This window comes from Chiloscyllium plagiosum, unplaced genomic scaffold (assembly GCF_037043375.1).
Source record: "Chiloscyllium plagiosum isolate Xiang-an unplaced genomic scaffold, Cpla_swu_hap1 HiC_scaffold_26, whole genome shotgun sequence".
Lineage (NCBI taxonomy): Eukaryota > Metazoa > Chordata > Chondrichthyes > Orectolobiformes > Hemiscylliidae > Chiloscyllium > Chiloscyllium plagiosum.
Genome location: NW_028270164.1, coordinates 36,033,797 through 36,047,785, shown reverse-complemented (window position 1 = coordinate 36,047,785; position 13,989 = coordinate 36,033,797). Strand labels below are relative to the sequence as shown.

General features: G+C 37.8%; 1 protein-coding gene across 1 annotated transcript in view; it reads right to left on the bottom strand.

The window, feature by feature from the left end:
- Window positions 1–13,989, bottom strand: part of LOC122563231 (plakophilin-1-like) — a 60,522-nt gene that overhangs the window by 46,103 nt on the left and 430 nt on the right. Inside the window, exon 2 of the mRNA XM_043716830.2 lies at window positions 13,268–13,371. Coding sequence (XP_043572765.2) covers window positions 13,268–13,371 — 104 coding nt within the window. The remainder of the gene's footprint in view (window positions 1–13,267; window positions 13,372–13,989) is intronic.

The following is a 13,989-nucleotide window of genomic DNA, read 5'->3' as shown; positions in this document are numbered from 1 at the left end:
ACCTGCCCATCTTCTTTTCCACCTATCCACTCCACCCTGACCTATCACCTTCATCCCCTCCCCCACTCACCTATTGTACTCTATGCTACTTTCTCCCCACCCCCACCCTCCTCTCATTTATTTCTCCAACCTTCAGGCACTCTGCCTATATTCCTGATAAAGGGCTTTTGCACAAAATGTCGATTTTACTGCTCCTTGGATACTGCCTGAACTGCTGTGCTTTTCCAGCACCACTAATCCAGAATCTGGTTTCCAGCATCTGCAGTCTTTGTTTTTACCTCCTTAATCCATTGCCTACTGCCCTAACTGGATATTTAATTTCAACTAGTCCACTGAAGTAGCAAACCAGTTTTATTTTAAAAAGCATCCAGACTTTTGTTAATAGAAGAATATAGCTATAGTTCTGAATCAGAAGAAAAATGAAAACAGAAATTTATTTCTTCAAAATTAGCTTAAATTTGGTTTGGGTCATCCCAAAACACTTATATAAGAGTGCACATCAGAGTAAGAGAAGGTCATTTGACCTACAAACTATCTTATATTCAACGCATTTTTCTTCTGCATAGATTTCCAAGGTCCATATGTAGCAGTGACTTCAAAAATCATAAGCCAATGCTTGGAACGACGTTGGTGTACTGATCTGCGTGCACTGACCTTGGAGCAGCAGCACAGCCATGCAGCTTACAGTTAACATTACCATCAAGCTCACTCCACAATTCAATACAAATAATGCTGAAATACAACAAAAAGGGTAAAAAGAAACACCAAAAAGACAAGCCTAAAGATATTACATCTGAAGAAATGAACATTTGCAACAGGATCGACAAACTAACAGTACAAATAGTTGTACAAGACACAATATGTTTGTGATTACAGAGAATTGGTGACAGCATCATCAAAGCTGGGAAATGTGAACATCAAGGATGCATTCAATCTTCAGGAAGGACAAACAAAAGAGAAATTGGGGTGGGGGGGGGGGGGGGGGGTGACATTGTTAGTGAAAGATGAAATCTTTGCCCTAATGAGAAAGAATATTGGCACAGGAAAATCTGGATGTGGAATCAGTCTGGGTTGAGCCACAAAGCAACAATGGGAAGGAAACATTATTGGAACTTGTCTGTACATCTCCAAGCCATAGTGGTGAGGTAGCATTAAACAGGGGATCAGTGATGTATTCAACAAGAGTACTACAGCAATGATGGGTGATTGCAAATCAGCTACATTGTATTAATAGTGTTACAGATAAATTCCTGGAGTGCGTACAAGATAGACTAGTATGTTGAGGAACTGAGTGCAGACTTTCACAGATTCAGTTTTGTGCAATGAAAAAGTATTCATAATTATTTTTGTGGCAAGAGGTCCTTCAGGAAAACAAAAGGACCATAACTGATAGAATTCACCATTGGACTACTTCACTCTCTGTACCAATCAAAAACAAGGATCCTCAAACTAAACTAAGGAAAACTACGTACCAGAGGTGAGTCAGCTGCAATAGACTAGAAACCTTCAATAAAAGACAAGTCAGTGAAAAGGCAATGGTTAATATTTAAGAAAAGAATACATGCAACAGTGATACATTCTTTTCAGGCAAAAAGACACAACAGGAAAAAAAAAAGAGACCCAACTACAGTTAACAAAATAAATTAGCAAGAGTATTAGATCAAAAGAAGTCATATAATGTTGTTCAAAAAGGTTGCAAACTTGAGGACTGAGAGCAGTTCAGAATCCAGTAAGATGGACTAAGAGTTTAATTATATGGGAAAAATAGTCAATGATATTAAAATAGAAATAATAACAAGAATAGAAAAATGACAAACAATCAAACAGTTTAGTTCTGTCTTCACAGAAGAAATGCAAACATTTCCTAGAAGTTCTAAGCAAACAAGGAATTTTTTGGGAAGGAAGAATCGAAGACAAATAACGTTAGTTTAAAAAAAATAGTTCTGGAGAAATTACTGGGACTGAAAGATGATCAACTCCAAGTGCCTGGTAATCTACATTCCAGAATACTAAAGGAAATGGCCACACAATAATGGATGGATTTGCTGTCATCTTTCAAAAATCTGTAGACACTTTAAAAACGAGGGAGGGCAAAACTTGGAGTTACAGACCAGTTGGCTTAATATCAGTAACAGGAAAAATGTTGGAGCCTATTATAAAGGATGTGGTAACAGGAGACTTTAAAAATCCTAACAGGATTATAAAAGGTTAGCATGGATTTAAGAAAGGGAAATTATGTTTGATAAACTAACTGCAGTTTTTTTTTTAAGGATATAACTAGTAGCATAGATGAGGAAGAACTGGTGGATGTATTTGGATTAAGTCCCACAAAATAGGATATTGTGCAAAATCAAAGCACAGGGGATTAGTGGTAATATACATGGATTGAGAATTGGTTAGTAGACAGGAATCAAAATAGGAATAAATGGGTCATTCTTAGAATGCAAGGTGGTAACAAGTGGGGTACTGGATCAGCAATTTGGCCCCAGCTATTCACAGTATATATCATTGATTTGGAGAAGAGAATCAAAGGTATACTTCCAGTTTGCTGACAACACAAAATACAGTGGGAATATGAATGGTACGAAGGATATCAAAAGGTTTCAGAGTGATTTAGGCAAGTTGAATGAGTGGGCAAATAAATGGTAGGTGCAATATATTATCCACTTTAGGAGGAAAAACAGAATGGCAGAGTGATACTTAAATGATACATTCAACTTATACTGATAAGAGTTCAAAAGAATGACAGGGATCTCACTGAAACACAGCGTCATATGGACTTTGCAGGGTAGATACACAGAATTTGCTTCCATTTTTGGTAGAATTTGGGACCGGGACACAATCTCAGAGTAACAGGTTGATGATTCATACAGAGATAAGGAGGAATTTCTTCTCTCAGAGGGTAGTAAATTTGTGGAAATAAAATTATATAAACTAAACTAAACTAAAATAAAGAGCCGTAAAGGCTGCATTCAAGGCCAGGATTTTTAATCAGTGCAAGAAGCAAAGGTTATTGGGAAATGACAGGAAAGTGGAGTTGAGGATTGTTAGATCAGCCACCATCTCACTGAATGGCTTACTTTTCTTTCTACATTTTATGGTGATAGACTGGGAAAGACTGATGTAAAAAGGAATCTGGGATGTCCTTATTTACTGGTGAATGAAAACAAGCATCAGTTTCTGCAAGCAGCTGGGAAGACAAATAATTTGTTGACCTTCACTGCAAGAACAAATAAATACAGCAGCAAGGGAAGCCTTACTGCAGCTGTATGGGGCCTTGATGCAATAACACCTGGAGGATTTGGTCTCCTTATCAAAGGAAATATATACTTGTCATAGAGGGAGTGCAGTGAAGGCTCATCAGACTGATACCTGGGATGGCAGGTTTGCCATATGAGGAAAGGTTGAGTCGACTGTGTTATATTTACAAGAGTTTAGCTAAATCAGAGGGGATCTCATTGAAAGGTTCACTACTCTGCCAGAGCTGGAGAAACTGGATGCAGGGATGATGTTTCCCTTGGTTGGAGTCATGGTCTCAGGATAAATGGTGGTCCATTTTCAATGGAGATACGGTGAAATTTCTTCACTCAAAAGACAGTGAACATCTGGAATTCTTTACTGATGAAGACTGTGGAGGTGATGTCACTGAATATATTTAGGAACCTGATAGATTTCTGGAAAGCAAATACGACAGGGTTTATGGGAAGAGAGGAGAGGTATGATGTTGAGGTGGATGATCAGACATGATCTAACTGACTGGCAGAGCAGGCTTGAGAGGTTGAACAGCCTACACCTGCTCTGATTTTGGTGTGCAATACGGGGCAAATAAAAGTGACAGTATTACTTTTTTGACTTTGACCAAACTGATTTAGAATATTATGAGTAAGCATCAGGAATTTCCCCAAGTGTTCTACCAAAAATCAGCATAAAACCTAATTATGCTTGCACGTACAATTTTCAGTAACCACTTATACTTTCAGTGGTTGATTAGAGAATCAGAAAACAAATTCTAGAAGTGTGACAATTTTCAAAAAGGAGCTGATTATATATTCAGAGGAGAAAGATCCACAGGAATCTGGGGAAAGTGGGGAAGTGGGAAAAACTGCACTGCTCTTTGAAAATGTTAAGACTTATTGAGCTAAATTGCTTCCTTCTATACTGAATACCATGTACTATGATTCTACGAAAAAGTCATTTGAAAAGCTGCAAACTCCTTTTATCTTCAGGCAAGAGTAGTGGTTTAAAATTTAAGGCAAGAAACAAGCAATTGTACTCAGACATCTTGTTGCAAAACTAGTTTCTTAACAATAGAAGCCCCGGTCACATTTTTAGTGTTACACCCAAAAACTGGGTGGGGAACAGGTGTGGCACAATTAAAAAGAACACCCTTTTGTCTCACAGGTTTGAGAATATCAAATCTGCAAAATCAAACATGTCAATCAGTAGCAAAACTGCTTTCATCTACATTTGAGGCATTAATTGCCAATATTACAGAAAGCAGCCCATGTCCTATTATGTGTACAATAACAGGCTTAATCCAGACAAGTAACAGAAAATAGTTGAAAGCTCATCAAAACACAATCAAAACAGGCAAGCATATTCATGTTCTTTTACTTCCCGTTCCTTCTAATATTCTAATAGCCTTCTAATGTGTGTTAATATTTTAACAGGGAAATAAGATATTGATATATTAACATGAAATTAATTATTCATAACCAGACTTTTTTTTTTCCTAAATGCAATGTTGCATCATGACTGTAACATTTAAAAAAGGAGATTTTCCAATTATGCAATTCAAGCAGTAGGTACATTGGCTGGAAATTTCTGGCTGAATAGTATGAATAATGGAACTTGTTAAAACACACAACTCTTAAGTACTGATTTTGGTCAAAATGATACCATTCATAAGTATGGTATGGCTGAGAGTCACTGGGGACTAGATGAGGTTTATTCTGCCCCAAACAGGAAAAATAACACAGTGAAGTTTCTTTTTTCCCCCACCAACAAAGCTGGAAATATCTTCTTTCATTAAGACAATTAAAAGACATTTTTAAAAAAGGCCAGAAGTGTTATGTCTCATCTGCATTCAATAGTTTCTGCTGGAAATGCATAGATATGAGGGTTGTTAGATATGAGAATGACCTGGTTCCACTTAATGCAACCAGAGTCAAATAACACACCTGATACTTACTGCCAGGTACTAATCAAAGGGCAGAGAGAGGTTCTATTCTTGCAAAACTGCTGTCAAACAACTATGCATAGATTTCATTTCTACTTTGGACTTACGGTGAGAAAAATGGTTGCCATGTTTCCCACAGAGTTAACCATACACACACACGCACGCACACACGCACACAGTTAAGGGCTCTAACAAGAAAACTTGTTAAGATCAAGATTTGGAGATGCCAGTGTTGAACTGGGGTACACAAAGTTAAAAATCACACAACACCAGGTTATAGTCCAACAAGTTTAATTGGAAGCACACCAACTTTCGGAGCGACGCTCCTTCATCACCTGATGACAACCACCTGATGAAGGAGCGGCGCTCCGAAAGCTAGTGTGCTTCCAATTAAACCTGTTGGACTATAACCTTTGATTTTTAACTTTGTTAAGATCAAGTTATAGTTCATTTATAAAAATGTTAAGCGATAGAGGTGCCGAACAACTGGAGGCTGGCTAACGTGGTGCCACTGTTTAAGAAGGGTGGTAAGGACAAGCCAGGGTACTATAGAACAGTGAGCCTGACGGTGGTGGGCAAGTTGTTGGAGGGAATCCTGAGGGACAGGATGTACATGTATTTGGAAAGGCAAGAACTGATTAGGGATAGTCAACATGGCTTTGTGCGTGGAAAATCATGTCTCACAAATTTGATTAAGTTTTTTGAAGAAGTAACAAAGAGAATAGATGAGGGCAGAATGGTGGACGTGATCCATATAGACTTCAGTAAGGCGTTCGACAAGGATCCCCATGGGAGACTGGTTAGCAAGGTTTAATTTCATGGAATAGAGGGAGAACTAGCCATTTGGATACAGAACTGGCTCAAAGGTAGAAGACAGAGGGTGGTGGTGGAGGGTTGTTTTTCAGACTGGAGGCCTGTGACCAGTGGAGTGCCACAAGGATCGGTGCTGGGTCCACTACTTTTCGTCATTTATAGAAATGATTTGGATGTGTGCATAAGAGGTTTAGTAACTAAGTTAGTAAGTTTGTAAATAAGTAAGTAAGTTTGTAGATGACACCAAAATTGGTGGTGTAGTGGACAGCGAAGAAGGTTACTTCAGATTACAATGGGATTTTGATCAGATGGGCCAATGGGCTGAGAAGTGGCAGATGGAGTTTAATTTAGATAAATGCACTTTGGGAAAGCAAATCTTAGCAGGATTTATACACTGAACGGTGAGGTCCAAGGGAGTGTTGCTGAACAGAGAAACCTTGGAGTGCAGGTTCATTGCTCCTTGAAAGTGGAGTCACATGTAGACAGGATAGTGAAGGCGGCATTTGGTAAGCTTTCCTTTATTGGTCAGAGTATTGAGTACAGGGGTTGGGAGGTCATGTTGCGGCTGTACAGGACATTGGTTAGGCCATTTTTGGAATAGTACATGCAATTCTGGTCTGCTTCCTATCGGAAGGATGTTGCGAAACCTGAAAGGGTTCAGAAAAGATTTACAAGGATGTTGCCATGTTTGGAGAATTTGAGCAATAGGGAAGAGGTTGAATAGGCTAGGGCTGTTTTCCCTGCAGCGCTGGAGGCTGAGGGGTGACTTTATAGAGGTTTACAAATCATGCGAGGCATGGATAGGAACAAAGTCTCTTCCCTGGACTGGGGGAGCCCAGAACTAGAGGGCATAGGCTTAGGGTGAGAGGACAAAGATATAAAAGAGACCTGAGGGGTAACTTTTTCAGGGTAGTACATGTGTGGAATGAGCTGCCAGAGGAAGTGGTGGAGGCTAGTACGATTGCAACGTTTAAAAGGTATCTGGATGGGCATATGAATTGGATGGGTTTGGAGGGATATGGGCTGGATGTTGGCGGGTGGAATTAGATTGGGTTGGGATATCTGGTTGGCATGGACGAGTTGGACCAGAGGGTCTATTTCCATGTTGTACATCTCTCTAACTCTATAATTGCGCTGGACAATATTCAAACATAATGAATACATAGCTTTTTCAATTGCAACTATTTTTAATTACAAATGTAGGTAGTTCTTCTCTAACGCGATGGTTGCGCTCTTGTGCAACCCTGCATTAGAGAAAAATCCCGCTTAAGAAATAGCGCTTAAAGTGTTGGCAATTTAATTGCATTACAGCCAACACATGCTTTAAAAGTTCACACTTTAGAAACAGTGTCCCCAATTCAGCAATTGCCTTACAGCAAGTTCATGTTAACAAAACATGCATTATACCAGAACGACCTGTTATACACAATACAGTTACAGTTTTAAATATCACCATATTTTAGGATCGTTAATTTTTACTTTATGCATAATTTAAAGAAAAACTGATCATCAATCCATTGTGGGTTAGAAGCATTTTTCAAAATGGAAATCAAACAATGTTTTGAACAGTGAATTCTGTGATTAACTAACCTTACAAATGTACATAAAGTTGTACAAGTCACAATTTACAGGGAATTTCCATGCAGAAATGTTCTTTGAAACTATCAGATACAAGTTTAGTCCAAATTTTGAATTGTATTTTGTTCCATGAACAAATTCTCAAAACAGTCTACTCTGACGCTCCCAAAACCTGAGGCTGAAACACTATGCGGTGCCCCAAGCTCCAAGACAGAAATAGCTGCTAAAAAGCTCTGCCTGCACCCACCCAACTCCCATCTACTCTTGACAGATTTTTTCTTCCTCAGTGCTTTCTTAGATCTATTTACCACCATTCTGGACTCAGTTAGACAGCTTGCAAGACATTTTCAAGCTTAAAATTGGGTCACAATGTGAAATATTTTTGCAAAGTGCTGGTCTATTCTTATCAATGGAAAACGTTTTTTAAAAAACAAATGCTTTGCTTTGTACAGGTCTATTCTGTTAGTTGTAGTAATTTGTCTAATATTAAGTTAGTGCTTTGTAATGTCATCCTTCTGAGGTTGTACAAATTTGATTTGACAGCAGAGAAAAGTTACAGATCCAGGGTGAACAACATAATCAGTGCCTTTGAATTTCTTTATTTAGCAGAAGCATTGGTGGTGATTTTGAAAGATTCTGAAGGCGGTGAGTTGAGAGATCACATAGAAATTCTTCATTAACTCTTCTGAAAAGTTATTGGCTCTGGCCCCTTCCTGCAATTTCCATTGGCAACCAGAAATCAGGTAAAAATGCTAGGCAACTTTGCAGGGATAGATATGTGGAATAGGAAATCTAAGCAAACAAATTGGGTGAAAGAGATTACTCTGACCCCAAATGACTTTTACCTTACATCATAAGATAAAAGGCTTTCTAAAGGTATACCAGGAATAAAAGAATGACAAGAGTAAGATTAGAGCCAATCAAGGATAGTAGTGGGAAGTTGTGTGTGGAGACAGGAGAAGCATTAAATAAATATTTTTCATCAGTATTCACACTGGAAAAAGACAATGTTTTTGAGGACAATACTGAGATACAGGCTATGAGACTAGATGGGATTGAGCTTTACAAGGAGGAGGTGTTAGCAAATCTGGAAAGTGTGAAAATAGACAAGTCCCCTGGGCCAGATGTGTGTTATCCTAAGATTCTCTTGGAAGCCAGGGAGGATATTTTAGAGTCTTTGGCTTTGATCTTGTGTCGTCATTGTCTATAGGACTAGTGCCAGAAGAGTGGAAGATAGCAAATGTTGTTCCTTTGCTCAAGAAAGGGATTAGAGGCAACACTTAATTATAGATCAAGATTTGGAGGTGCTGGTGTTGGACTGGAGTGTACAATGTTAAAAATCATACAATACCAGGTCATAGTCAAACAGATTTATTTCTGACGCACTAGCTTTCGGATCCCAGTGAGGCTTAGTTCAGTCGTGGATAAAGTGTTGGAAAAGATTATAAGAAATAGGATTTACAATCATCTAGAAAGGAATAAGTTGATTAGGGATAGTTAACATTGTTTTGGGAAGGGTCGGTCATACCTCACAAACCTCATTGAGTTCTTTGAGCTGACCAAACACATGGATGAGGGTAAAGTGGTTGATCCTGTGTATGTGGATTTCAATAAGGCATTTGATAAGGTCCCCCATGGTAGGCTATTGCACAAAACATGGAAGCATGGGATTGGGAGTAATTTAGCAGTTTGGATCAGAAATTAGATAGCTGAAAGAAGACAGAGGATGGTGCTTGATGGGAAATGTGCATCCTGGAGTTCAGTTACTAGTGGTGTAACGCGAGGATCTGTTTTGGGGCCACTGCTGTTTGTCATTTTTATAAAGGATGTGTTAGTAAATTTGCAGATGATATTAAGGTTAGTAGAGTTGTGGATAGTGCCTAAGGATGTTGTAGGCTACAGAGGGACCTAGCTAACTGCAAAGCTAGGCTGAGAGATGGCAAATGGGAGTTTAATATGGAAAAGTGTAAGGTGATTCACTTTGGAAGGAGTAACAGGAATGCAGAGTACAGGGTTAATAGTAAGATTCTTGGTGGTGCAGATGAACAGAGAGATATCGATGTCAACGTCCCTGAAAATTGCCACCCAGGTTGATAGGGTTGTTAAGAAGGCATGCGGTGTGCGACCTTTTATTAGTAGAGTGATTGAGTTTCGGAACCATGTGGTCATGCTGCAGCTGTACAAAACTTTGGTGCGGCCGCACTTGTATTGCGTACCATTCTGGTTGCCGCATTATAGGAAGGATGTGGAAGTTTTGGAAAGAGTTCAGAGGAGATTTACTAGGCTGTTGCCTGGTATGAAAGGAAGGACTTACGAGGAAAGGCTGAGGGTCTTGAGGCTGTTTTCGTTAGAGAGACGAAGGTTGAGAGGCGACTTGATTGAGACATATAAGGTAATCAGAGAGTTAGATAGGGTGGACAGTGAGAGCCTTTTTCCTTGACGGTGAAGGCTAAAACGAGGGGTTTAAATTGAGGTGTGATAGATATTGGACAGATGTCAGAGGTAGTTTCTTTATTCAGAGTAGTTGGGGCATGGAACAGCCTGCCAATAGCAGTCGTAAACTCGCCAACTTTAAGGGCATTTCATTGGTCATTGGATAGACATATAGATGAAAATGGAGTATTATTGGTTAGATAGGCTTCAGATTGGTTTCACAGTGTGGCGCAACATCGACAGCCGAAGGGCCTGTACTGCGCTGTAATGTTCCATGTTCTATAATTTATAGCCATAATCCAGACATTAAACATTTCGTCACCCATTTGAATCTAACAAATTAGTTACTCGTACAGTAACTTTTGAGTTACAGTATGTAAATTGCACCATTTCCAAACATGGGAAATATTAGGTACTTGGTGTTGAAACAAAAAAAAAAGTGTAGCTGCTGTTCTTTTGTTCCCATTCATTATCAGATCGATATCTAAACACTTAAAACAGCTAAGTTATATTTACTTTAACTGATTCAATGATTCTGGATAATGAAAATTTTTTAAACATCAATAACTGAAATCAATGAACAAAAAAAAAGCTAATCATCTTCAAAATCCTAAAGATATGAGTGAGATTATAATTTAAAACATGGTATTGGCTGAAAAAATAAATTAAGGATCACAAAGACCATAGTATAAGTTTTCAATTACAGTTTTAATAGCCTCAATAAATATTCCTTAAAATTTTCCTTCATATCGAGATATATTTTCCAAATTTTGGCACCTATGATTTAACATGTTTTTCTAAAACAGCATTGATAACTAGTTTTCTGCAACAACTAAGTAGCACAGGTTTATTATTCGACTAGTATCATTCAAACAATAAAACAAAGTAATATTTCATTAAAAATAGCCATTCTGAAGTGGTTGGTCAAGTTGCATAACAACTTACTAAATCTTGGTAATTGTGGGTTACGACATGTGTGGTGTTCTCGTTGCAATACGAAATTTATTGTAGCAATCTTAATTGTAAACATTATTGTCAAATTGCAATATTAATATGTGTGCCTTTTTGTTCAAATGGGGAAAAAATGGCTTACAGCTCCAGTTAAGGCAACAGACTTCAGGTGATGGAAGCAGAAGTGCCAGCAACAGATTGTTATATATTTGTAAGTAGTATAAATCAAATATTTGAAAATAGTAAACATTTTTTTCCACTGGTTTGGGTTGGTAGTCCATTTAATTCCAAGGTCAAGATGACTTTTAAAAAGGTTAGTCAAAGGATTCTATTCAGCTTTTGATTTGCATTGTGAAATCATTGTATCGCACACACAGTTAGACACATCGGTTCACCACTGCAGGATTTTCAATGTTTTCAGCTTTGTGAAAAGCTGTGAAGTTGCAAAAAATAATCTTCAGTTTGTCTATTCCCTAGGCTAATGGAGACAAAAAAATTCCACTGCTCTGTTGGAGGAGTTGTTGCTGGGAAATATCTCTATGCCCTGAATAATATTCCTTCCACATCAAAACCAAAAACAAAATAACATCATGATTGTTTCAGACATTTTAGATTAGCTGTTGACTTTATATAATTAATGCTAATCTTCTGTTCTTGGCAGTGCTGCACAATTCAATCAACTCAGGTTAGTCGCATTACAGATATATTCATTCAAAATTATTTTTTGTGATAAAGATAAAGTTAAATATTTTCAATAAAATAATATGGAAAGATTTTTTTCAATAATTCCACTGATTTCTGAGCATGACATATTTACATTACATCATTTTATCATCAAGCTAAATTTCTGATGTGCTTAGATGAGTGGTGAAAAAGGTAATAGAAAGAGTATTTGAAAACTTGGTCAAGGCCATTAAGGGATATCCTAAATGAAAACAGGAAGAGTTGGAGGGATTTATATGATTGACATTGCCCAAAGTGGGGAGGTAATGAGTGAAAAAAAGGGAGATTAGACAAGATAAGTTTGTGAATGAGGTTTCTGTTGTACTCCAAAGTTATAACAGTCGCAAAAGAATCCGGTGAGAAAATTCTGGGATCAAATGTTGGACACCACTCAGTTGGTAATATTGTCATATTAGAGTCAGGAGTTTGTGGGGTTCAGCCCTCCTTCCTAAACTCTTATGCATAATTAACTAATTTTAACACATTGCAGGACTGTTGAAGTTTTGTCAAAGTTTCTATCTTTCTAAAATAAAAATTGGTAAACCATTTCTCCAATTGCTTTTTTCTCTGCTGGATATTAGGTATTCCACTGTAACATTGGAGCAGGCTGGGAAAATGTCTCTGTTTACTGGTCAGCATTGCTCCCACTAACCTTACTGACAAATTTGCCAATTACTCATCTCATGGTCATTTGAGAAACCTTGCTTTGTGCAAACTGGTTGCTACCTTTGTCTGCAAAGAACACTAATGTTTGACAAGTTACTGGGAAGTTTTGAATTACTTTCCCAGCACCATCACAAGACTTGCTGTTGCTTGAGTAGGTCCATCATTACCTTTTTGGCACAGGGAAGTGTGCCACACCTCATTAAATCATAAATGCGTACATTGTTTTCCAGAAATTTTCATGTCTGTCTCAATAGTTCTGCATTTTACACTGTTCTAACTAATAATTTGCATTGTTAATCTGGATGATATTGGAATTAGATTCCAGATCAAATTTTGTCATAGTGAATGAAAATCTGTTGTCAAGAATAATTATATCTTATTTCCATTCTTAATAATTTTTTTAGCAAAATTATTAGAAATTAGAGGGTCTTTTAGATGTGTTATCTCCTTATCTGAAAAACATATAAGGGCTGCATTAGACTATATTGCAAAACCTGCTAAGTGAGTTTATTAAAATCCCTACAATGTGGAAACAGGCCCTTTGGCCCAACAAGCCTACACTGACCATCTGAAGAATAACCCACCCAGACCCATTCCCCAACTAATATATTTACCCTGACTAATGCATCTAACCTACACATCTCTGAACACTATGGGCAATTTAGCATGGTCAATTCAACTAACGTGTACATCTTTGGACTGTGGGAGTAAACCAGAGAACCCGGATGAAACCCACGCAGACACAGGGAAAATGTACAAATTCCATATAGACAGTCACCCGAGGCTGGAATTGAATCTCGGTCCCTGGTGCTGTGAGGTAGCAGTGCTAATAACTGAGCCATAGAATATTCTACATCTCCTTAAAGACTATGAAAGTTGATTTGCTGTCTATCACAAATCGAAGAGGTTTGTTTTTAGAATTACCTTGCGCCTCTGCGTTCCTTGATTCTTGATGGTCATACTTCGAAATGAATTTCCAAAATCAAAGATCTCTCTTTGGTTCATGTTCCACTGACCATTTGCCAATTCTAATCAGGCAGAAATAGAGGAAAAACATTATAAGGCAATTTAACAAAAACTCAAGCTGCCATTTTACATTGAGGGTTTGATCAGTTAAAGCATCTCCAACCACTTGTCAGTCGTCAATTCTAGCATCTTTCCCCAGATCAGAATTGTAGCATAAGTAAAGTATCAGATGCTGATTTAATAATTGCACTGCACTTTCTTTCGGCTAACTCAATGTAAGGACCTAAACAATTATGCAGTATTATCGTTGTTTTCATATAAGACCCACTTAACCCAATTTTATTAAAATATGATAAGATTCAAAAAGGTGTGACATTTTCACTCAACTGTGTGTTTTGAACTGAGGAAATCATGGCTCCAAAAATATTCAGCTCAAAGAAACCTCCACAGAGGTACTGTAATTCTCAGTATGCCAACATTTAATTAATGAAACATATATCAAAGGCAAATTGTAATGATAAAAGATGTTTTCTGATCTGAAACAAAGGACGTATTTACGTGTGAAAACGCTGTAATATCATTGTTGCTAAGTACATTTACGTGAGATATTAATATGGTAATGAGTATATGTTGCAAATGCATTGAATCAATGGTATTAAAATCAACTCAACACCATGAAC